Source organism: Aquarana catesbeiana, linkage group LG01, assembly GCF_042186555.1.
Source record: "Aquarana catesbeiana isolate 2022-GZ linkage group LG01, ASM4218655v1, whole genome shotgun sequence".
Lineage (NCBI taxonomy): Eukaryota > Metazoa > Chordata > Amphibia > Anura > Ranidae > Aquarana > Aquarana catesbeiana.
Genome location: NC_133324.1, coordinates 245,548,846 through 245,572,669, shown reverse-complemented (window position 1 = coordinate 245,572,669; position 23,824 = coordinate 245,548,846). Strand labels below are relative to the sequence as shown.

At 42.1% G+C, this 23,824-nt stretch overlaps 1 protein-coding gene across 2 annotated transcripts in view; it reads left to right on the top strand.

The window, feature by feature from the left end:
• The window catches only part of HIP1R (huntingtin interacting protein 1 related), a 244,671-nt gene that overhangs the window by 156,688 nt on the left and 64,159 nt on the right, over nt 1-23,824 (top strand). For both annotated transcript variants that reach the window (XM_073627456.1, XM_073627465.1), the window contains 2 exons: nt 4,760-4,876; nt 19,150-19,251. In XM_073627456.1, coding sequence (XP_073483557.1) covers nt 4,760-4,876; nt 19,150-19,251 — 219 coding nt within the window. The remainder of the gene's footprint in view (nt 1-4,759; nt 4,877-19,149; nt 19,252-23,824) is intronic.

The window sequence follows — 23,824 nt, the reverse complement described above, 5'->3', positions numbered from 1 at the left end:
GAATTGGTCTGTCAAATCCAAATAAAAACATGAACAGTAAAACCCTTGTTGCATAAAGCATGGTAAAACCCCTCATGGATATTTGACAGGCAGACCAAAATGTTGGTAAAAAATATGTATTTTAGTATAAAAACATGATAAAATAGTACAAATCAACGAAGAGCATCATATAGTATTATTGCAATTGTGAATATAAGATTATGGTACATAATACCCAACTATGTCTGGCACATATAATGCATTTGCGTGGCAAAAATATGAATGCAATCTATACACTTGGGGGGGGGACCTCTGGGGTAATCTAGTATGGAAAAGGACCTGGGGGTCCTAGTAGATGATAGACTCAGCAATGGCATGCGATGCCAGGCTGCTGCTAACAAAGCAAACAGAATATTGGCATGCATTAAAAAGTGAATCAACTCCGGAGATAAAACAATAATTCTCCTGCTCTACAAGACTCTGGTCCGGCCACACCTGGAGTATGCTGTCCAGTTCTGGGCACCAGTCCTCAGGAAGGATGTACTGGAAATGGAGCGACTACAAAGAAGGGCAACTAAGCTAATAAAGGGTCTGGAGGATATTAGTTATGAGGAAAGGTTGCGAGTACTAAACGTATTCTTTCTGGAGAAGAGACACTTGAGAGGGGATATAATTTCAATTTATAAATACCGTACTAGTGACCCCACAATAGGGATAAAACTTTTTTGCGGAAGGGACTTTAACAAGACACGTGGCCACTCATTAAATTTAGAAGAAAAGATGTTTAACCTTAAACTACGTAGAGGGTTCTTTACTGTAAAGAGTGGCAAGGATGTGGAATTCCCTTCCACAGGTGGTGGTCTCAGCAGGGGGGGCATCGATAGTTTCAAAAAACTATTAGATCAGCACCTAAACGACCGCAATATACAGGGATATACAATGTAATACTGACATATAATCACACATAGGTTGGACTTGATTGACTTTTGTCTTTTTTCAACCTCACCTACTATGTAACATTCTGCCCATGGATACTGATGGTCTAGCTGTTGTACATACTGGCATAGACACCTTACATGTTTCAGACTAATTATAGTCCTTCAGGGGTTTTATGTCAAATGGGTAGTAGTAGTTCTACAATATAAATTTCATATTAATAATAGTAACATAAAAATGCACAGAGAAAGCAGAGAAAAGTGCATTCATGTATCTATATATGGCATAAACAGATCATATGTCACACTTGCAAAATGATTTGGTTGTTTCCCAAAGAGGGCAGCGCAGACATGCACCAGATGGAACCACAAGGACTGTGAGGAAATGAGCCCAAGACGGCACATACAGGGATCCCAGGTAACGGAGCAAAGGCTCCCACCATGTAATGCCAAACAGCCGTTTAATAATCGGTCCTTGGAGAGTTTAATATGATGCTCTTCTGTATAGATAAGCAGATATAAAATGTTGTTAATATGATGTACAGGTATGCAGGGACTCGGAGACATTTAGATTGTAATATAGGCAAAAGCAAGGTACTTGTAGATTAAATCTGGCTAGTATCCAGTTACATATCTCATGATTAAAGTAAAAAAAATCTGCCTCATAGTTCAGCATACCTTAGTCTCCACAGTCAGCTCCAATGCAACCTACTCCCAGTTGTGTGCTGCAGGAATAACCACACAGGAAGTGGCAGATAATACCCAGCTGGAGGGCTTGATGATTCAATAGGGGACAGCTGATAAGGCAAGATGGAAAAGCTGGTGCATAAATCTGGGCATCCAGCGTCCATCATGGATCCCTCTACGTCTGGGCGCGGTGCCTACTACGCTCCAGGGTGGAGCGCAAGCAGGAAGGGAAATGGCGGTAGACCCCACGATTTCCTAAGGCTAGAAAGTAAGTCCATCCACGCCCCAAGTGGGGGTGTGAGATGGACCTACGCGCGCCGGGCAGTGCAGAGAGGGCCCAGTCCTCCGGCGCCTTCCAGGGAAAAGAAAAATGTCCACGCATGCACAGTCCAGGGACATAGAATCATCCATTACACATAAACATTGCACAGCATATGCAAAGGGTTGACCCCTAGTTGTGGTAATGGATAAGACATTTGTACACACTAAATTTCTTTTATGCACACTGCCACATTGGCAATGAACATAGGACAGCAAACTATATATCCCATAGAGTGGCTGATCTGACCAGTACAAACAGCATACAACACCAAAAAGAAAGTGATAAATGAAAAAATATTGAATGAGAAACATAAAAAATAAAATATGATCCCATTATGAGATAGAATGTATGAATAGATTGTGCAGAATAAGGTTTAAAGTTAAGTGCCCCATTGAAGCCTGGTGGCTTTAAGATGGTAAATCTATCTTAGTTCACTCTGTAACAGCAATTTATTAAACCCCCCCCCCCTCTGGGATTCGCATATACATGCATACAAATATTCAGATGAGCATCATATTAAACTCTCCAACGACCGATTACTAACTGGCTGTTTGGCATTACATAATGGGAGCCTTTACTCTTACCAGGGAGGGATCCCTGTATGTGCAGTCTTGGGCTTATTTCCTTGAGGTCTTTGTGGTTCCATCTGGTGCATGTCTGCGCTGCTCTCTCTGGGAAACAACTGATCACTTACTCATCAGTTATATGCAATATCTGTTTTTTATCATTTTGGAAGTGTGACATATGATCTGTTTATGCCATATATAGATACTTTTATATTGTGTGTGTGTGTATGTATGTATATATATATATATATATATATATATGTGTATTTATATTGTAGAAATACTGCTACCCATTTGACATAAAACCTCTGAAGGACTATAATTAGTCTGAAACATGGAAGGTGTGTACTATAGCTAGCCCACCAGCATCCATGGGCAGTATGTGCCAGACCTACAGAATGCGTTATTTTGGGTATTATGTATCATGATCTTATATTTACAGTTGCAATAATACTATATGATGATCGTCGTTGTTTGTACTGTTTTATCATCTTATAATTATAATAATATATATATTTTTTACCAACATTTTGGTCTGCCTTTCAAAAAATCCACGAGGGGTTTTACCTTGCGTTATGCACCAGGTGTGTTTTGTTCCGGTTTTCATTTTGGATTTCAATACCGTAAACCCATAACCATTTCTTTTGAAGTGATCCATGAGTACCTGAAAAGGACATACACCCCACTGGCTTGCAAAATAGCAGATTAAAATGGCAAAGGCTGCTCCTCTGGGGAATACTTTAACTTACAATCCATCCTCTTGGGGCCATTAAAGCTGCTTTCTATGTGGGCACTCAGCGGACGGAAGGAGCCAGGATTGCTGGCGGGGGGACCCCATAAGAGGAGGTTTGGGCCGCTCTGTGCAATTCCATTGCACAGAGCAGGTAAATAAAAACCTGTTTTGTTAAAAATAAAGCATTTCCAATAACTTTAAAAGACCTAATGCAAGCTCAGAGCTTCAACTCTGACAAATGCATCCTCCTGCTCCTCTGTTTTAACCAGGGAGGAATTCTCCACGGCCATGTTGCAATTTATGGAGAAAGTTGCAGTGATGATTAATGCCTCCAAATGCAGATGTCACAATTGTTCTCCAAGCTACCTCCTTCAGAGTCTGTACCAGCGTAGGAGACAATGAGTAGAGCTTCCCTATCTTTTATAAATGAGCGGGTGCAGGAGAAATTTCGGTCTTCAGACATAACTTCTGAACTCATTGTAGTCCTTGTGAACACGGTGTACATATTTAAACTTGGTGAAACCTGCGTCTTCTACCCCAGGGTTCACCAGCCTAAGGTCCCATTCACACCTGAGCGATTTTCTGCTTGAAGCTCAAAAATGCAGGAGGAAAAAACAAATCAATTATGCTCTATGGAGATGGTTCGCAATCTCCACAAGCTCCAAATTTTTTTGGCAAATTTTTATTTCCATAGAAATGAATGGAAACGCGCCATTCGTGTGTTTTGTTTCACAAATTTGTGTGGTTTTTCTGCTCAAATGAAAAAATAAAAAAAATTAAATGGCAATAATATATAAATAAATGTAAAGTAAATACACAAATAACTAAAAATCATCATAAATATAAATTAATAATATGTAATGATAAATAACCCCTAACCTGAAACAAAATTTAATACGTTATTATATATAAAAAACCACCAAAACCTGAACAAAAAAATTCATAATAATTTTTATTTATTTTGTGTTGGGGTGTTTAGTTATTATTATTTTTTTATAATAGTTATATTACCTCTCCACTACTGGTAAAATGACATTTTACATTTATGTTGCAGAAGTACACGGGTCCCACTCCTCTGCTATTTTGATCTCATATTACTGCTTGCTACAAAACTGAGGCATGCTAAGCTGTTCCACGGCTCTGGTTGGTTGCTAGTGTTCAATCTTCTGATGATGGCGGTGTTATCCCCACTTGCTCAATATCCTTATGCCCCCTAATAAAGTTCAAGAAAAAGATTTTACGTTTAAGTCAAAAATCCTATTTTACTCTCCCTTTCTGATCCATCACCATGTCAAGAAGTAATTAGAAATCTCCCTAATGAGATGCAGACAGAAAAAAAATAAACTGATGTTTTTTTTAATCTTTCCTTATTCTATCTAGAACTGAATAAATGTATTGGTAATTTTAAAAAATGCACTGAATGTAAAAATCTAAAAAAAAAAAGTGATTCTCCTGTGTTTTTACCTATATTTTTTAGGGTGGTGATAGGATCTCTTGAAAAAAAATATCAAGATTGTGTAATCTTGTTTTTATACAGAATGCTGACACCGCCAAGCAGTTAACAGTCTCACAGCAAAACCAGGAGGAGGTGGCACGTATCAAAGAACAGCTGGAGTTTCAGATGGATCAAGTAAAGCGAGAATCTGAAATAAAGGTTAATTAAAAGAACTTGCATTTTTTAAATCATTAGGTGCTTGTTCCCACTTGCGTGCTACTTTTAATTCATTGCTAGAGTGATATCAGATGCTGGTTACGACTTGCTTTTTAACTGCTTTTTAACTGCAAGATGGGGAATTGTCACCCTTGTGTTCAGCTTCATTCTTAGGTTTTATTTAACTTCAGAGAGTTTCATCTTTTTGACTTTCTCTTTCTGGTTTTTATTTTATTGCAGTGACTTCTCTAGTACCAGAAATGGCTTTGCTATAATACTTTGCCCCAAACTGACTTTCACTAACAGAGCATTGCAACACATAGCTTGTGTAACAGTTTTGCCCATACCATAAAAAATCATCATCGTTGGTTTGCTCATGCACACGTTACTAGCACGGTTATGGTTCAATTTTCTATTTTTATTTTATTGCATCCATGTACTTTAAATGGTCACTGATGCTGACTAAGCCACAGTTTACTACTTTGAATTGGCAGCTTTTCAGGGTACACTGTTAAGTCTAAAGCTCCTGTAACTACAACCCCTGGTAAAAATTATGGAATCACCAGTCCTTCAGTTGTTTATTGTTGTAGAAAAAAGCAGATCACAGACATGGCCAAAAACTAAAGGCATTTCAAATGGCAACTTTCTGGCTTTAAGAAACACTAAAATAAATTAAGAAAAATAATTGTGGTGGCCAGTAACAGTTAGATTTATAGAACAAGAACAGGGAATAAATTATGGAATCACTCAATTCTGAGGAAAAAATTATGGAATCACCCTGTAAATTTTCATTACAAACACTAACACCTGCATCAGATTAAATCTGCTTGTTAGTATGTAGGTAAAAAGGAGTGATCACACCTTGGAGAGCTGTTGCAACAAGTGGACTGACATGAATCATGGTTCCAACACCAGAGATGTCAATTGAAAAAAAGGAGAGGATTATCAAACTCCTTAAAGAGGGTAAATCATCACGCAGTGTTGCACAAGATGTTGGTTGTTCACAGTCGGCTGTGTCTAAAACATGGACCAAATACAAACATGGGAAGGTGGTTAAAGGCAAGCATACTGGTAGACCAAGGAAGACATCAAAGCGTCAAGACAGAAAACTTAAAGCAATATGCCTTGAAAACAGAAAATGTACAACAAAACAAATGCGGAACAAATGGGAGGAAACTGGAGTCAACCTCTGTGACCGAACTGTAAGAAACCGCCTAAAGGAAATGGGATTTACATACAGAAAAGCTAAAAGAAAGCCATCTCTAACACCTAAATACAAAAAAACAAGGTTACAATGGGCTAAGGAAAGGCAATCATGGACTGTGGATAATTGGATGAAAGTCATATTCAGTGATGAATCTTGAATCTGCATTGGGCAAGGTGATGATGCTGGAACTTTTGTTTGGTGCCGTTCCAATGAGATTTATGCAGATGACTGTCTGAATAAAACATGCAAATTTCCACAGTCAATTATGATATGGGGCTGCATGTCAGGTAAAGGCACTGGGGAGATCTCGGCTGTCATTAAATCTTCAATAAATGCACAGGTTTACATTGAAATTTTGGACACTTTTCTTATCCCATCTATTGAAAGGATGTTTGGGGATGATGAAATCTCTTATCAAGATGATAATGCATCTTGCCATAGAGCAAAAACTGTGAAAAAATTCCTTGAAGAAAGACACATAAGGTCAATGTCATGGCCTGCAAACAGTCCGGATCTCAATCCAATTGAAAATCTGTGGTGGAAGTTAGGCCCCTTTCACACTGGGGCGGTTTTCAGGCGTTATTGCTTTAAAATACCGCCTGCAAACCGCCCCAAAACAACCTCCACTGTTTGTTCAGTGTGAAAGCCCGAAGAAAAAATCTCCTGTCAGCCGCATCTTTGGAGCGGTGAAGGAGCGGTGTATTCACCGCTCCTGCCTATTGAAATCAATGGGACAGCGCGGCTATACCGCGGCAATACCGCGGCTATAGCCGCGCTATACGAGTGGATTTAACCCTTTTTCGGCCGCCAGCGGGGGGTTAAAACCGCACCGCTAGCGGCCGAATACCGCGGTAAAACAGCGCTAAAAATAGCACTGTTTTACTGCCGACGCCCCCTACCACCCCAGTGTGAAAGGGGCCTTAAAGAAAATTGTCCATGACAAGGCTCCAACCTGCAAAGATGATTTGGCAACAGCAATCAGAGAAGGCTGGAGCCAGATTGATGAAGAGTACTGTTTATCACTCATTAAGTCAATGCCTCAGAGACTGCAAGCAGTTATAAAAGCCAGAGGTGGTGTAACAAAGTACTAGTGATGTGTTGGAGTGTTATTTTGTTTGTTTGTTTGTTTTTCATGATTCCATAATTTTTTCCTCAGAGTTGAGTGATTCCATAATTTATTCCCTGTGCTTGTTCGATAAATCTAACTGTTACTGGCCACCACAATTATTTTTCTTCATTTTTTTTTAGTGTGTGTTAAAGCCAGAAAGTTGCCATTTGAGATGCCTTTAGTTTTTGGCCATGTCTGTGATCTGCTTTTTTTCTACAACAATAAACAACTGAAGGAACATCCTCAGGGACTGGTGATTCCATCATTTTTGCCAGGGGTTGTAGAAACAATCACATGCTTCCAACCTAACTTTCAACATTAATTCATGCCTGGGAAACAGCATGTCTGTTTTTCACTATAAGAATGAAAAAAGATGTTTCTACATAATGTTCTAATTTTATAGTTTAAAATGTTTTACCCATTTCCTCAGTAAGAAATACAATAATGGTCATGTTTGCACCAGTTTAGCTATGTTTGTACAGTATGTGTATCAGGAACTATTGAATTTATTTAAAACTGAACTCTAGGCAGATGTAAAATGCACAAATGCTGTTTTGTATTTATTAATTTTAATGTGTTTTTTCAAATGCATGCAGTATAAACATTCAAATATGAATGGGATTTACCTTTTTGCAGTCCACTGTTCAGTTTGTACAACAGAGCTCATAGAGGAAGGAGGGGAGAGAAGCAGCACAATGAGCCAATCTGGTGTTTTAGGTTGGCCATTGATGAGTATTTCTTTTTTATTGTTCAGCCAGCGGGTCTAGTGTAAAAAAAAAAGTGAACAGCTTCCGCGATCCAAACAAATTTGGTGGATGAAGGAGTCTCCTCCCTCCCCCCTGCTGGGACATTGTATTCTGACAGCGGGACCTAGCACTGTCAGAATACATTGATCAGTGGTTGCTGCTGCTGATTGATAAGTTTTCCAATTTGTCCTTTCAACAGAAGTTATCCTAACAATTGACTTCTGTTGGTGAGGGATGGCCGCACACTGATCAACTTTCACCCGGTCCCTGCTGAACCGGCTGTATTTCATCATCTATGGCCAGCTTTACAGTGCTTAAAACATGCTGAAGGGAGAGAGCAGAGTGACTTAGTGGTTGTAAAGGCAGAAGGTTTATTATCTTAATGCATTCTATACATTTAGATAAAAAACCTTCTGTGTGTAGCAGCCCCCCCTAATACTTGAGCCCTATCTCTATCCAGCGATGTGCACGAATGCCTCGGCCGTCCGGAACCCTCCCTCCTGATTGGCTGAGAAACAGCAGCAGTGCCACTGGCTCCCACTGCTGTCAATCAAAGTCAGTTCAATCCAATCAGGAGAGGGAAGGGGCGAGGGCAAACTATGGTTCCGTGTCTGGACACACACGGAGCTGCGACTGGGGTGCCCCCCATAGCAATTTGCACGCAACAGGAGGGAGGAGCCAGGAGAGCCGGGCGGGACCTGAGAAGAGGAGGATCCAGGCTGCTCTGTGCAAAACCATTTCACAGACCAGGTAAGCATAACATGTTTATTATTTTTAAAGAAAAAAAAATGAAACTTTAGTATCACTTTAAGCCTCATACATACCACAACCGTACGTTAAAAAACTGACAGTTTCAGTCAGAACCACTGTACTAACAATTCGATGTTAGTACAAAATCCCCCCCCCCACGCCAGAAAAGTCCGGTCAGCGCTCTCAGCGCTAATCTGGAGCCAGTAACATTTTTCTGCAGAGAATTTGTTTGATATCTCTAGATTAGAGCAATGTTCTACAGTGCAAGCAGCAGGAGAAGAATCTTATTTATTCTGTGTAGGGAGCTCTGTCATTTGAAGTTTAATTTTAGCTTCAGAGTAATTTTTGTCCATCTAAAACTGTCCAAAAATATATATATATCCTGTTCAAAGGGTGGCATTGCTGCATGGGCTATATTACACATTGAACAGCATTGTTGTACTAATAAAATAAAAAAAGTGAAAAAATCGTCAGTCTACTGACAGGTTCAAGATGTAATAAACCAAAGTTAAAGAGGGGGAATTGGATTGAAAACTGCTGTGTTAATGACAGACTAAAAGTGGGTCTACAGTCTGTTTTTTACCTTAGGCTTGGTTCAGACTTGTGCAGGTGGTTGCACCTGTTCCCACACCTGCAATCACCCACAGCCTCTTTTACAGAGGCACGGTGCTGCCGTTCATTCTTAATGGCACCCCCACACACCTACACACGCAGGGACCTTTTTCCTGCATCGTCTGCAGGTACAGCAGCCCATTCATTTGAATGGGCTGCTGTGTCCTTGCAAAAGTGAGACTCAGCAAACGCATAGGTGTAAACCTAGCAATTACAGTAATGCATTCCCTGCAGTAAGGTAAAAACACTCCACTGTCTCCCCTCCCTCCTATCCCTAAATACTTATCTGGCACCTCTCACCAATCCAGCGCTGTCCTGTCTGCAGCAATGCTCCTCCATTTCCTGGTCTTACAGGAGAGACGGGCAGCAACAGGAACCATAGACTCATGCTGTTGTCAGTTAAACTCCTGTGGGGTGTGTGGCTTTCTGGCTCTGTGTGTGTCTACGCACACATTCTGGCTCAGGAGTGCACCTGCATGGATGCCCCAAAGGACATGACTTGCTATGGGGCACCCACAGGAATAAGGAAAGGATAGCACTGGTGAGGACTGCCAAAAAAGAGGTATAATGTCCCAGAGGTGTTCTTTTGGATTTAGGTTAGGCGAGTGTGGGGGCCATTCAATGGTATCAATTCCTTCATCCTCCAGGAACTAGCTGCATACTCTCACCACATGAGGCCAAGGATTGTTGTGCGCCAGGAGGAACCCAAGACCCACTGCACCAGCGTAGGGTCTGGCAATGGGTCCAAGGATTTCATCCCGATACCTGATGGCAGTCAGGGTGCCATTGTCTAGCCTGTAGAGGTCTGTGCATCCCTCCATGGATATGCCTCCCCAGGCTGTCACTGACCCACCACCAAACCGGTCATGCCAAATGATGTTATAGGCAGCATAATGTTCTCCACGGCTTCTCCAGACCCTTTCACGGCATGTGCTCTCATCTGTAAAAAGCACAGGGCGCCAGTGGAGGACCAGCCAATTTTGGTGTTCGATGGCAAATGCCAATCGAGCTCCATGGTGCCGAGCAGTGAGCACACGGCCCACTAGAGGACATCAGGGCCTCAGGCCACCCTCCATGTGTTTCCGATGGTTTGGTCAGAGATATTCACACCTAGAGGTCATTTTGTAGGGCTCTGGCAGTGCTCATCCTGTTCCTCCTTGCACAAAGGAGCAGATACCGGTCCTGCTGATGGGTTAAAGACCTTCTACGGCCCTGTCCAGCTCTCCTAGAGAACTGCCTGTCTCCTGGAATTTCCTCCTTGCTCTTGAGACACAGCATGGAGACACCGCTAACTTGCTGGCAATGGCACGTATTTATGTGCCATCCTGAAGGAGTTGGACTGCTTGTGCAACCTCTATAGGGTCCAGGTATTGTATTGTGCTACCAGTAGTGACACTAACCCTAGCAGGGCCGCTGACAAGGGAGGGGACCAGTCCTCCTGTAGGGGGCACGAGCACACAGGGGGACCCACACAGGAAGGGGAGGGGGATTAGTGCTGGATGACAATTGTCTCTCTTCCTCCAGCAGCTGAAAGTCTGGTCTTTCCCCCTCTCCCTGCTTCCAGCTTTTATCTGCGGAGAAAGAGACGGTCATCCCTCACTAATCCCCCTCCCTGTGCGGACCCCCTTCCTCTCAGTACTTGCTCTGTTAGCTGTGCTCCTGAGTTTGTTATCCTTGTAACTTTGTTCTCTCTGTCCTCTGTCTCCCTGATCCCAGAGCCCAGCCTGTATTTTTTTTTTTTTTTTTATCTCGTCTTAATTTTTATTTATTTATTATTATCTTGTAGATTTAGCAGGAATTCTGTGATTTATTTTGCATTTGTGTCTGCTAATAATGATTTAATTGTATTTTTAGCGAAATATAGCTTAAATATTGTCTTGGTGGGGGGCCCTGTCCGGTAGTCTGTACGGCGCCCTGCAATTTCTATCAGCAGCCCTGAACCCTAGCCAAATGCAAAACTAGTGAAAAACAGTCATAAAAGATTAGTAGGGGGAAAAAATATCAGTGGCCTCCAACTGTAGATCATTCCTGTTTTGGAGGTCATCTCCTTGTTGCCCATCTAGTGCACCTGTTGTTAATTTCATTAACACCAAAGCAGCTGAAACTGATTAACAAACCCCTCTGCTACTTAACTGACCAGATCAACATCCCAGGATTTAAAACACTTAAAAACCAGCCGCCGCGGGCACTTCCGGGATGTAAGAGAGCGAGAGGACGCGTGCAGGCTGAGCTCCGCTCCAAACATCTATCCTGACACCTTCCAGCGCTGACTTTCAGCGCCGATTCTCCCGAGACTCGGCTGTACCCAGGCACCCTGGGAAAAAAAAAAGGCTCTCGGTGCACCGCGGGGTCCTACCATATCTCCGGGTAAGCTCCGGTCCTCCTCTGCCTCCTCTGCTTCCAGCACCGCTAAGCCCGCCGCTGCCGCCGCCCTCTTACCCACGAGGCTCCCTATAGGGAATATGTCGGTCGGCACACAGACGCTCCCTGACCCTGCTTCCTCATCTGCAGCCTCTCATGCAGCCTTTCATGCCGAGCTGCTGGCAGCAATTAAGGCAGGGAACGACCAAGTAATGGTCAAAATAGACCATTTGGCTTCTGACATCAGCCTAGTCCGGCATGATATGGACAAATTTAGATCTCGCTTTGCAGAGGCGGAGGGCCGGATTTCACAGCTAGAGGATGACACCAGAACAGATTCCAGAGATCTTCGTGCACTACAACTGCAGGTAAAGGCTTTGCAGGAGAAGTCGGTGGACACTGAAAATCTCATGAGGAGAAACAACTTAAGGATTATAGGTCTTCCTGAAAAAATAGAAGGTAATAAACCCGCTGAATTTGCGGAATCCTTCCTCATATCATTGTTGGATTTACCTGCCATGCCTCCTACATTTGTGGTAGAAAGGGCACATAGAATCCCGCCAACTCCTCCAATCCCTGGCAATCCCCCCAGGCCATTTTTATTAAGGCTCTTGAATTTCAGGGACAGAGACAGGATACTGGCAGCAGCTAGAGATAAACAAGAACTGCGGTTCAATAACGCAAAAATTATGTTGTTTCCTGATTATTCTCCTGAGGTTCAGCAGCGACGCCGGGCCTTTACTGAGGTCAGAAGACGCCTAAAAGATAAGGGCCTCAAGTTCAGTCTACTATACCCCAGCAAGCTCCGAGTTGTAGAAGGTGACCGAGTACACTTCTTTGCTGTCCCGGAGGCCGCTATATCCTGGCTAGATGGCCGTGGGTGATACATGTAGTGCGGGTAATATTCTTACCATTATAGTTCCTCTGTACAGGTCTAGAGAGGGGGAAGAAAAGAAAGAGAAAAGAAAATTTTTTTTTTTTTTCTCTTTTCTCGTGTTTTTCTGGATCCAATAAATGCACTTTACCTGGAGCCGGACTGCTCAGCCTCTTGGATTTGGATTGCCTCTTTACATCGAGAGTCAAGCCACAACTCAAATCCTTCACTTGCTTTTTTGACCTATTTGAACTCCCCCCCCCCCCCCCTTTCTCCTTTTTTTTTTTTTGTGTGATATTCCCTCTTAGGGGTATATCTACAATCTATAGTTGTAGTATTTGTTTTTTCTTTTTTTTTTTTTGGGGGGGGGTAAAACTATTCCTAATTCTCCTCTCTTTTTTTTCTTTTTTTTGGAGAGGAGATGGGACTTAGTAGGATAAGCACTATGTGCTTGGGTATTTTTTGTTTTATTTTGTTTCTTGTTGTTGTCTTAGTTTGTATAAAGTTGCTTCAAAGATTTAACATTGCTGGTACAAGTTGGTATAATTTAGAGACTTTGCTGCTTGTGAGTTACCCTAAATTGTGTTCCTCCTGTCAACTTTTTTGGTCATGGCTCTTTAAACCTACATGGCTACCCCCCTAGCTGAAAAATTTTCGGTCCTTTCGTGGAACGTCAGAGGCCTCAATTCCAAATTCAAACGGGCATTGCTGACAAGATATTTAAAAACCCACTCCCCACATCTTATTCTTTTACAGGAAACTCATCTCACAGGCAGCAAGGTTTTAACCCTTAAAAAACCCTGGATCCAGAGGGCCATTCATGCTACTTACTCCTCTTATGCTAGAGGGGTTTCAATTCTAATACATAAGAAATTTTCCTGTGTGATTGAGGATGTGTGTACGGACCCCCAGGGCAAGTTTGCAATTGTGGTGCTTTCACACTGGTCTCAACGATACATAATTATAAATATTTATATCCCCCCACCCTTTACACATGATTTGTTATATAAGGTCTTGGAAAAAGCTGCTTCCTTTTGTCCGGGGAAATTACTAGTGATGGGTGACTTTAACTCTACTATTTCCCCAGACTTGGACAGACCTGTTCTATCTAAGAACTATAGCTCCGATCTATCTACTTGGGCTCAGGCAACGGGGCTGCAGGAGGTTTGGAGATGGAAACACCCGGCCACTAGAGCATACTCATGCTTCTCGGCCTCTCACAAGACTGCCTCACGAATTGATTTGGCTTTCTCCAACCCGGCTCTGCTGACAGACGTAATAGAGGCCAAGTATTTACCTAGTGGGCTGTCTGATCATAGCCCATTGGTAATCGAGTTTCGCTCACCTGCATATCGTGATGCGGCCCTGTGGAGGCTGGGGGCCACAGTGGATTTCTCACCCTGAGGTAGCTGACATTATTCCACCTAGATTAGCAGAGTTTTGGGATCTTAATGAAGGCTCTTCATCTCCACAGATGGTTTGGGATACATTCAAGGCCTATACTAGAGGGCAATATATTTCAATTATTGCAAGTGTCAAGAGGCAGCAAGGCCAGGAAACTCATAGGCTACAACAGATAGTAGAGGATCAAACAGTTACCTATAGCGCAGACCCCACAATAGCTAATTTTGATGCATTAAGTGCCGCCCAGAGTTCACTAAATTTACATTTGACGGAGGTTACGCGATTGGATATGCATAAAGGAAGGCAGCGTTTTTTTGAGCAGGGAGACAAAAATGGTCGTTTCCTGGCTATGCTGGCGCAGCATGAACATCCATTTACAGTGGTTTCTAGTCTGCGGTCTCCAACCGGGGACACGGTGACCTCTCAGTTAGAAATTCTACAAATGTTTAATGTCTTCTATGAAACGCTCTATACCTCTGCCCTTCCCCCCGACTTCCAGCCAGAGTCGTTGCAAAATCTCTTAGATCCGTTGGCACTTGGCTGGTTGTCGGATGAGGAACGGGAGTCGTTGGTACGCCCTTTTACGGCCTCAGAGGTTTTAAAGGTCATACGGTCCTTCCCCATAGGAAAGGCGCCAGGGCCTGATGGCCTACCAATAGATTTCTATAGAGCACACGCAGCACTATTAGCACCCATATTAGCTCAATTGTATACTGTCTGTCTGTCCAAGGGTGATCTGCCCCCTTCAATGCATCAGGCCTATCTTACTCTGATCCATAAGGACCCCAAGGATCCAGAGTTATGTGCCTCATATAGACCAATTGCCTTATTAAATAATGACTTAAAAATTTTAACCAAATTGCTGGCTACCCGCTTATACCCACTGCTACCCACGGTTATAGACTCTGACCAAACAGGATTTATGCCTAAAAGGTCCACTGATGTTAACCTTAGGAGACTCTTCACCAACATCCATGCCCAACATAATAATTCTGGTACAAGGGCCATAGCCCTATTAGATATAGAAAAGGCGTTTGATACAGTAGAGTGGCCCTTTTTGTGGGAGACCCTACGTAGAATGGGTTTTCCACTACGGTTTATATCATGGTTGCAGGTGATCTATAGGTGTCCAACTTCATCGATACGCCTGGGTTCCAGACTCTCAACTCCATTTCGACTTTTCCGGGGAACCAGACAGGGTTGCCCTCTCTCTCCGGCTTTATTTGCTATAGCCATGGAGCCGGTTGCAGAGGCCCTTCGCACATCGCCTCATATTAAGGGGCTCCGTATTGGCATGCTAGAGGAGAGGGTAGCCCTGTACGCGGACGATATGGTTCTGTTTCTCGGGGATGCGGGTCCATCACTTCAGGGTGCATTGTCACTCCTCAATACATTCTCCACAGTAACGGGCCTTCGGGTTAATTGGTCAAAATCCACTCTATTTCCAATAGATCAGGCAGCAAAAGCCACATCCTCCCCAGACAGCCCATTGAAATACCTTGGGGTCCATGTCTCCGCACAAGCCTCAGACTTCCTTAAATTAAATTTAGAGCCGGGAGTGGGGGACATGAAAGCCAAACTTAAGGCATGGAATAACTTGCCCCTGTCGGTTTGGGGAAGGGTTAACTTGCTCAAAATGAAGGTCATTCACAAATTCATTTATTTATTCCGTCATTCTCCGCAGTGGATTCCTAAATCCTTTTTCACTAAATTAAACCAACGCTTCTTGGAGTTTCTCTGGGGCCCCTCACCACCCAGATATAAGCTATCGACATTGATCGACATTGATGAGGCCACTGGCACAGGGTGGCATGGCTTTTCCGGATTGCTATAAGTATTTCTTGGCGACACAGCTTGTGACAGTGACCTGGTGGTTAAACCCCGATAAAACCAACGCGGCCTCCGCTCTGGAGGCCACGGTGGCGGGCTCCTGGGAATCTCTTTGATACTTAATTTATAGAGGCCCAAGCGCCCCATACTTACTAACCCCTATCTATGCTTACTACCCTACGGGCCTGGAAAATGGGTTTAGTCATCGAAAAATATACTCAGACTGAAATTTCCCCTAATGCTCCTTTATGGTTAAACCCTAACTTGCCACATTTCCATAAACTTATAGACCCTCAGGCATGGAACAAATACGGTATAAAACTAATCTCACAAGTGGTGTCTCACACCTCATTGCTTCCTTTCCGCCAGCTTTCCTCTCAGTATAACCTACCGCAACATTACCAGTTTCGCTATTTTCAACTTTTGCACGCATTTGAAGCTCAATTCCCACATTCCTCCTGTATTCTAACTCAGTCTAAGCTGGAGAACACACTTAGATCCGGTTGCACTAAGAAACCTACATCGTGCTTATATGCGCATCTGGTCTATGTGTCTTTGCCACCGCTAGACGGCCTTTTGTCTCGCTGGCAGCGTGATATTCCCGCTTTAGACAGCGACGATTGGGATGATGTTTGGGATTCTCCCTTTAGGTCGCTAGTTTCTATACGCGACAGATTAGTGCAATTTAAAATAGTACATCGGGCGTATTTCACTCCACACAGACTTCATTTGATAAATTCCGCCCACTCTCCTGAGTGTTGGAGATGTGGCTCCACCCCAGGAGATTTTTCTCACATTTTCTGGCATTGCCTAAAGATACAACAATTCTGGGGGGAGGTTCTTGCTTTAACCAATAAAATTGCATCGACTAATCTACCACTGTCAATGGAGATCTGCATGTTGGGCCTAATAAAAAATCTAATTCCCACTACAGCCAAACGCACGATGATTGGGTTGCTTCTATTCTATGCTAGGAAAACCATAGCACTTCAATGGAAAAAAACCTATCCCCCCTCAAGTGCTCAGTGGAAACGTCTGGTTAATGACAGTCTTCCGTTATATAAAGATACCTACGCCAATAGAGGCTGCCAGTTGAAATTTGATAAAGTTTGGAGTGGGTGGTTGGAGGAAATGAATATTGCCCAGTGAGGATTGATTAGCCCTAGTCATTACACCATAGAATTGAGGAATAAATGTAGCCTTTGGTTAATAATTATCTGTTTCTATAGGCCTAAAAAAAGGGGGAAAAAAAAAAAAAAAGAAAATTTTTTTTTTTTTACATTTTTTAGTTTTTTTTTTTTTTTTTTCTTTTGATTACTTCAACCAAAGCCTACCTCTTGGCAGGAGGAAAGCGATATTTGTATTCCACGTATGTGTCATAGCGGTTACTCACTTTGACTATCCGATGTACTTGCAGTTATACTTGTACAAACTAAGCAACCAATTGTATATGTTTATATGTTTTTTCTCTTAAAACTTGAATAAAAATAAATTGGAAAAAAAAAAAAAAAACAGCCGCCGCAGTTCTACTGCGGTAGGTTGGCTCTATTACGTGAATCGCCATCATTGTACGTCGCTTCGTGTAATAGATATAGCAGGCGCAGATCCCCGTTCTGACAGGGGAGCGAAGAGTGATTGTCTATTCTTGGTGATTAAGAACAGCGATCTCTCTCCTCCTCTAGTCAGCGCAGCCCCCATTCAGTTAGAAACCTCTCCCGGGGAACACATTTAACCCTTTGATCGCCCTTGGTGTTAACCCCTTTCCAGCCAGTGACATTTATACAGTAATCCGTGCATTTGTATAACACTGATCGTTGTATAAATGTCACTGGTCCCCAAAAAAGTGTCCGATCTGTCCGCCGCAATGTCGCAGTCCCACTAAAGATCGCCGCTATTGCCGTAAACAAAAATATGTAGAAGAGTATATATTGGCCTAAATAGAGGAAGAAATTTGTTATATATTTTTTGGGGATATTATAGCAAAAAGTAAAAAAGTATTGTGTTTTTTTTTTTTTCAAAATTGACGCTTTTTTTTTTGTTTATAGCGCTAAAATTAAAAACCATAGAGGTGATCAAACACCACCAAAAGAAAGCTCTATTTGTGGTACAGCGTCGCATGACCACGCAATTGTCAGTTAAAGCGATGCAGGTTAATTGACTTGATGCTATACTCTGATTAACCACTTGCCAACAGGCTCACGCTGATATACGTCAGCAGAAGGGCACGTACAGGAAGATTAACGTACCTGTACGTTGCCCTTTAAGAAGCGGTCTGCGCGCGCGCGCGCCGCAACCTCCATGAGTGTGATCGCGGGTCCCGAGGAAGAACGGGGAAAATGCTGATGTAAACAAGCATTTCCCCATTCTGCCTAGTGACAGGATACTGATCACAGCTCCCTGTAATCGGGAGCGGTGATCAATGTTGTGTCACACATAGCCACACCCCCCCACAGTTAGAATCACTCCCTAGGACACACTTAACCCCTACACTGCCCCCTAGTGTTAAACCCCTTCACTGCCAGTCACATTTACACAGTAATCACTGCATTTTTAATTGTATTGATAGCAATATAAATGTGATTGGTCCCAAAATCGTGCCAAATGTGTCCGATCTGTCCGCCATAATGTCGCAGTCACGATAAAAATCGCTGATCGCCGCCATTACCAGTAAAAAAAAAATTATTGATAAAAATGCCATAAAACTATCCCCTATTTTGTAGACGCTATAACTTTTGCGTAAACCAAACAATAAACGCTTATTACGTTTTTTTTTTGTTTGTTTTTTCACCAAAAATATGTAAAAGAATACGTATCGGCCTAAACTGAGGGAAAAAAAAATTTTATATAATTTTTGGGGATATTTATTATAGCAAAAAGTAAAAAATAATGCATTTTCTTGTCAAAATTGTCGCTATTTTTTTTGTTTATAGCGCAAAAAATAAAAACCGCAGAGGTGATCAAATACCACCAAAAGAAAGCTCTATTTGCTGGGAAAAAAGGACGTCAATTTTGTTTGGGGGCCACGTCGCACAACCGCACAATTGTCAGTTAAAGCGACGCAGTGCTGAATCGCAAAAAGTGCTCTGGTCTTTTGGCAGCCAAATGGTCCGGGGCTTAAGTGGTTAAAAAGTGTTTTTTTTTTTTTTTTTTTTTGTGCAGTATGTGTGTATGTATATGTACCTGTATGTGTGTGTGTGTAATATATATATATATATATATATATATATATATATATGTATATATATATATACACATTTATATTTGCTTTTGTCCAGTTCTAATTTAATTTGCAATCTACTCAATTTACTACAGTTTCTTTATGGAAAATACCTAGACATTAAACTTGTCTGCTTACATGTTTGCTTTTCTTCACATTTTTTACAGTTGGAAGAACAAACTTTTCAGATTGAACAGCTGAAAACTGAGGTTGAATCAAGAAAGGAAGATCTGACAAGATTGCAGGAGTCTCTGGGAAGTAGTCAGCAGGTACATTACTCATGTCACACGTAACTGATTGGTAGTTCTGGTCTGTGAAGTCGTCTTGGCTACTGTTAGTGTTTGTATCAGCTATGTGTTTAAAGGAGCTCCAGCAAGCAAATCTCATTCAATATGTAGCTTTGCACAGCTGTGTATACACGCACACACTACAGTTTACAGCTGTGTTTCTCAACTCCAGTCCTCAAGGTGCCCCAACAGGTCATGTTTTCAGGCTTTCCATTATTGTGCACAGGTGATTTGATCAGTTTCACTGCCTTAGTAATTACCACAGCCGTGTCATCTGAGGGAAATCCTGAAAACTGACCTGTTGGGGCGCTTTGAGGACTGGAGTTGAGAAACACTAGTTTACAGTAATGCAGGCATGTTCATGTAGTAAAGCACTGCGCAAACTGTTGGTGCTATGTAAATGTTGTATAATAATAATGGTGTGCAGCTAGTCGTTATGTGGTATATCCCCTCCTGTGTATGTACAGTACTTAAGTTATAGGGGTGTAGAAAACGTAGCAACGCTCTTGGTAAATCATTTTAGTCTCTACTTCCAAATTTCCAAAATGTCAGTGGAAACCTACTTGCTGGGACAGTCAATAACTGCTGAGGCATGTGCCTTTGTGGAGCAAACCGACATGCAGTGATGGGGGATTGTTCTGTCAATGTAAAAATACAACAGAAAAACACACATACTTCTGAATAAGTAACACCTGCATTAAAAATAAACTTTCCTAATTGTACAGGACATTAGGCTTAGTCATAGATTTATATGCGGCTACCTTCAGGTGATTGAACACTGACAAACAGAACTGTTAGGACCCCATATAATTCTTTTCCACTCAGCAGCAATCCTCTTTTTTTTTTTTTTTGCTAGCAGTGTATGTCGTCTTCCAATTGATGGGGATTATTCATTCTTTTTGTTATCTTCCTGAATTTCTGCTCCGCACCCTGCGTAGGTTAAGGAAGGCACTGGGCCAGCCTGTAAAGTCCTTTAAGGCACTGGTTCCTGTTAGGAGCTCCCCCTTGGCACATTGTGCAGCATGAAGAGCTAGCCACAGAGTGCTATACAGGTTCAGGGTGAGTGAAACGGGGAACCACATTCCCTGCTAAATATTTGGCCATGATGATCTGCTGGATGGTAAACCTCCCCAATTGTGTCCCTTGGCCATCCATTTCCTTCTCTATATGGGCTTTGGGATCTGGCTGTGTTTTTCACTCTGTTGTTGGAGCTGGTGTGTTTTTTGTCCTTTACAAGAAAAAAAAGAGAAGTAAAGAGAAAGGGAAAAAAAGGTGTGAGTCGGAGAGCCTGTGCTGCCATTCTCTGTCACTCCCCTATGACAGTGTCTCTCATTCGTTCTTTTTGGGCAGGGAGGAAAAGATTATCGCCCTCTGGGAAACCTCTAACCTTAGAGGCTGTAAATGGCACACTTTGGTGTCTCCTCCTTGTTCTATCCCAGACTCTGATTTGGCCCCAGCCTTATTAAAAGCTAGGGAGGAGAAGGAGATTTTATGACGATGAAGGTCTTCTTTCTTCTGATTCAAAGGATTCTGCATGAGAGGAGGCCTATTCAGACATTTTTCTCCTAAATTCAGGGGCACCATATCTGTCTTGGTGGACAAGGTGAATTCCCGTTTTTAAACCTGGAGCTTCCAGAATTTGTCCAACTTAGTTACAAGTATGGTTTCAAAAAAGGCTCTTAAGCCGTCTAAGACCTTTTTAATACAGTCTGTAGTTAAGGAAGCTTTATATGGTTGACTGGCTGCGTCCTGCGTTTTTGTACCTCCGAAGTTATTTTCTCAGCAATACGCCTTTGGGAAAAAAAAAAAAGAGAGCAGTTCCTCTTGTTCCTCTGACCATTTTGGTTGAGGATGTTCTGGTTTTCAAGCATGCAGTAGGCAGAAACTTGAAGGGAACCAAAAACCCCAGTGCCCATGACCACTTTGTACCGTAAATATAGTCATAGTGCTGGAAATATATGCTCAAGGCCCCCCAACTGAATGTCAATAACAGTACTTTTATTAAAACCATAGTTACTGGATCAATAATGATAGTTGCATCAAAAATATCAAACTGTCATCCTGTTACCATTGCACTGTGGCTCTGATGGAAGCAAAGACCCCACATGCAGGCTGAGGGAGTGGATGGAGTGCCAATAGGAGGCCCCAGGGCCGGGATCACTCAAGCCAGTGTTACGCATCCGAAGTGACATTGTAAGGACCGATAGGAAGCCACAGGAGAATGGACATGTAAAGCAAGCTGATTTGGTTGCCGTGACCATGCGTTTCACCACTCCATCTATCTCCATCCGCTATCTTAGCCTGCATGTTGAGCTTCTGCTGATACTGGTTTCAGACCTGGGGGTCCTAACAGTTCTGTTTGCCAGTGTCCAATCACCTGAGGGTAGCAGCATATAATCCAGAGTATTCCTAGCAGAATTTAAGTCAAAATTTTCAAATGCCTCTGTATAAACCTTTGTTTTTTTTATTATCTCTTTGCAAGAGGCACTTGACTATGCTTTGGCTGTTATTTCAAAATATATTCTGCTTGCTCCAGCTATACCTACATTTTTGTTGTGTTTTGTTTGGCATGTATCAGATTGAAACTTGGATTGTCAATGGATATTTATTTAAATATCCAATATATATGCCATGCCCAAAACTATGTCTCCACCAATTGGTTTTATATATATATATATCCAAAAATTTAGTTTTACACCTTTTGTGAAGCAAATTAACAAAATTTCCTCAAACCTTTTTTGCTAGACATCCTTTTAGTTTGTAGTGTGAACACAATTTTGTTTTCTGAATGATACTGTACCTTTTTAAATTAAACCTGTAATAAACCTCACCTTTTTTTTAAATTTTATTTACCCTGCAAGACAAATGCATAATTATGAAACACTTACCTTAGAACAAAGCCCTGGGCTGACAGGGCTTTCATCTTCATCCGGTCTTCATTCTGGGTTCACCGCCTGATTGGCCGCGCTGTGATAACGTCACTCCTGTGCATCACGGACTGCGGTAGGGAACTCTGAATGGGCGGCACGGGTATGTCCCTTCAGAGCACATGCAGTGTGAATATCTCCAAAACCTTGCAGGTTTAAGAGATATTCACTGTACCTACAGGTGAGCCTTATTATAGGCTTACCTGTAGGTACAAGTGCCAAAAAAGACTTTACTACCATTTTAAAGCTGTACTCCTGGTTTGATCTTACAACCCCAATTCCCAAAAAGTTGGGACGTTTTGTAAAATCTACATAAAAACAGAATTTAATTATTTGGAAATCTCATAAATTTGTTCACAATGGAAAATAGAATACATATCAAATGTTTAAACTGTTAAAGTGTACCATTTTAAGATAAAAAATAAGGTCATTTTGAAATTGATTGCTTTTTTGGAGTCAGGGTTGTATCCCGCGTAACCACTTCCGGACCGCCACGTGCCGATATACGTCCTAACTTTGAAGAGGAGAATCGTTGTTATGGCAGCAGCTAGCTGCCATAACCCCGGTATCCTCATCTTTGGCCAGCGGTCCGGTTTCTGATAATGGTGGTCTCTGTGGTGTATTCTCTGCGAGATCACTTTTATCTGGTGCCCTCCGCCGCTTACCGGAGCCGTCGGCAGAGGCGATCGTTTCCCCTCTTTTTTGCTGGGTATGGAGACGAGTGAGGGGAAGATGGCCCCCAACCGTCTCCATACCATTGCAGGGCGGAAGCAACGTCAAAACGTCACTTCCGTCCATAGCTCTTAAAGGGCCATTTTTTTTTTTTTAAATGACAATGACATGTTTACATTCCTTGTAATAGGAATAAAAGTGACAACATGTTTTTTTTATTTTTACACTGTTCTTTTAAAAAAAAAAAAAAAGTAAAAATAAGAAAAAAAACATTTTTAAACGCGCCCTGTCCCGCCGAGCTCGCGTGCAGAAGTGAACACATACGTGAGCAGCTACCGCATATGAAAACAGTGTTCAAACCATACATGTGAGGTATCGCCGTGATTGGTAGAGCGAGAGCAATCATTCTAGCCCTAGACTTCCTCTGTAACTCAAAACATGCAACCTGTAGAATTGTTTAAATCTCGCCTATGGAGAGTTTTAAGGGTAAAAGTTTGTCGCCATTCCATGAGCGGGCCCAGTTTTGAAGCATGACATGTGTATCAATTTACTCAGTGTAAAATTATCTTTCACAATATGAAAAAATTGGGCTAACTTTACTGTTGTCTTATTTTTTAATTCAAAAAAGTGTATTTTTTCAAAAAAAAGTGCGCTTGTAAGATCGCTGCTCAAATACGGTGTAACAAAGTCTTGCAACGACCGCCGTTTTATTCTCTAGGGTGTTAGTAAAAAAAATGTATAATGTTTTGGGGTTCTAAGTAACTTTCTAGCACAAAAAAACGGTTTTCAACTTGTAAACAACAAATCTCAAAAGGAGGCTCGGTCATTAAGTGGTTAAACACATAACTAGTCTGGATGGGAAGAAGATATACACAGCTCCAGGTAACGAAATACCTCTACTCCACTACCTCTGGACATGGAAAGGGTGCTGGCCCTGCATGCATCAGGAAGCATAT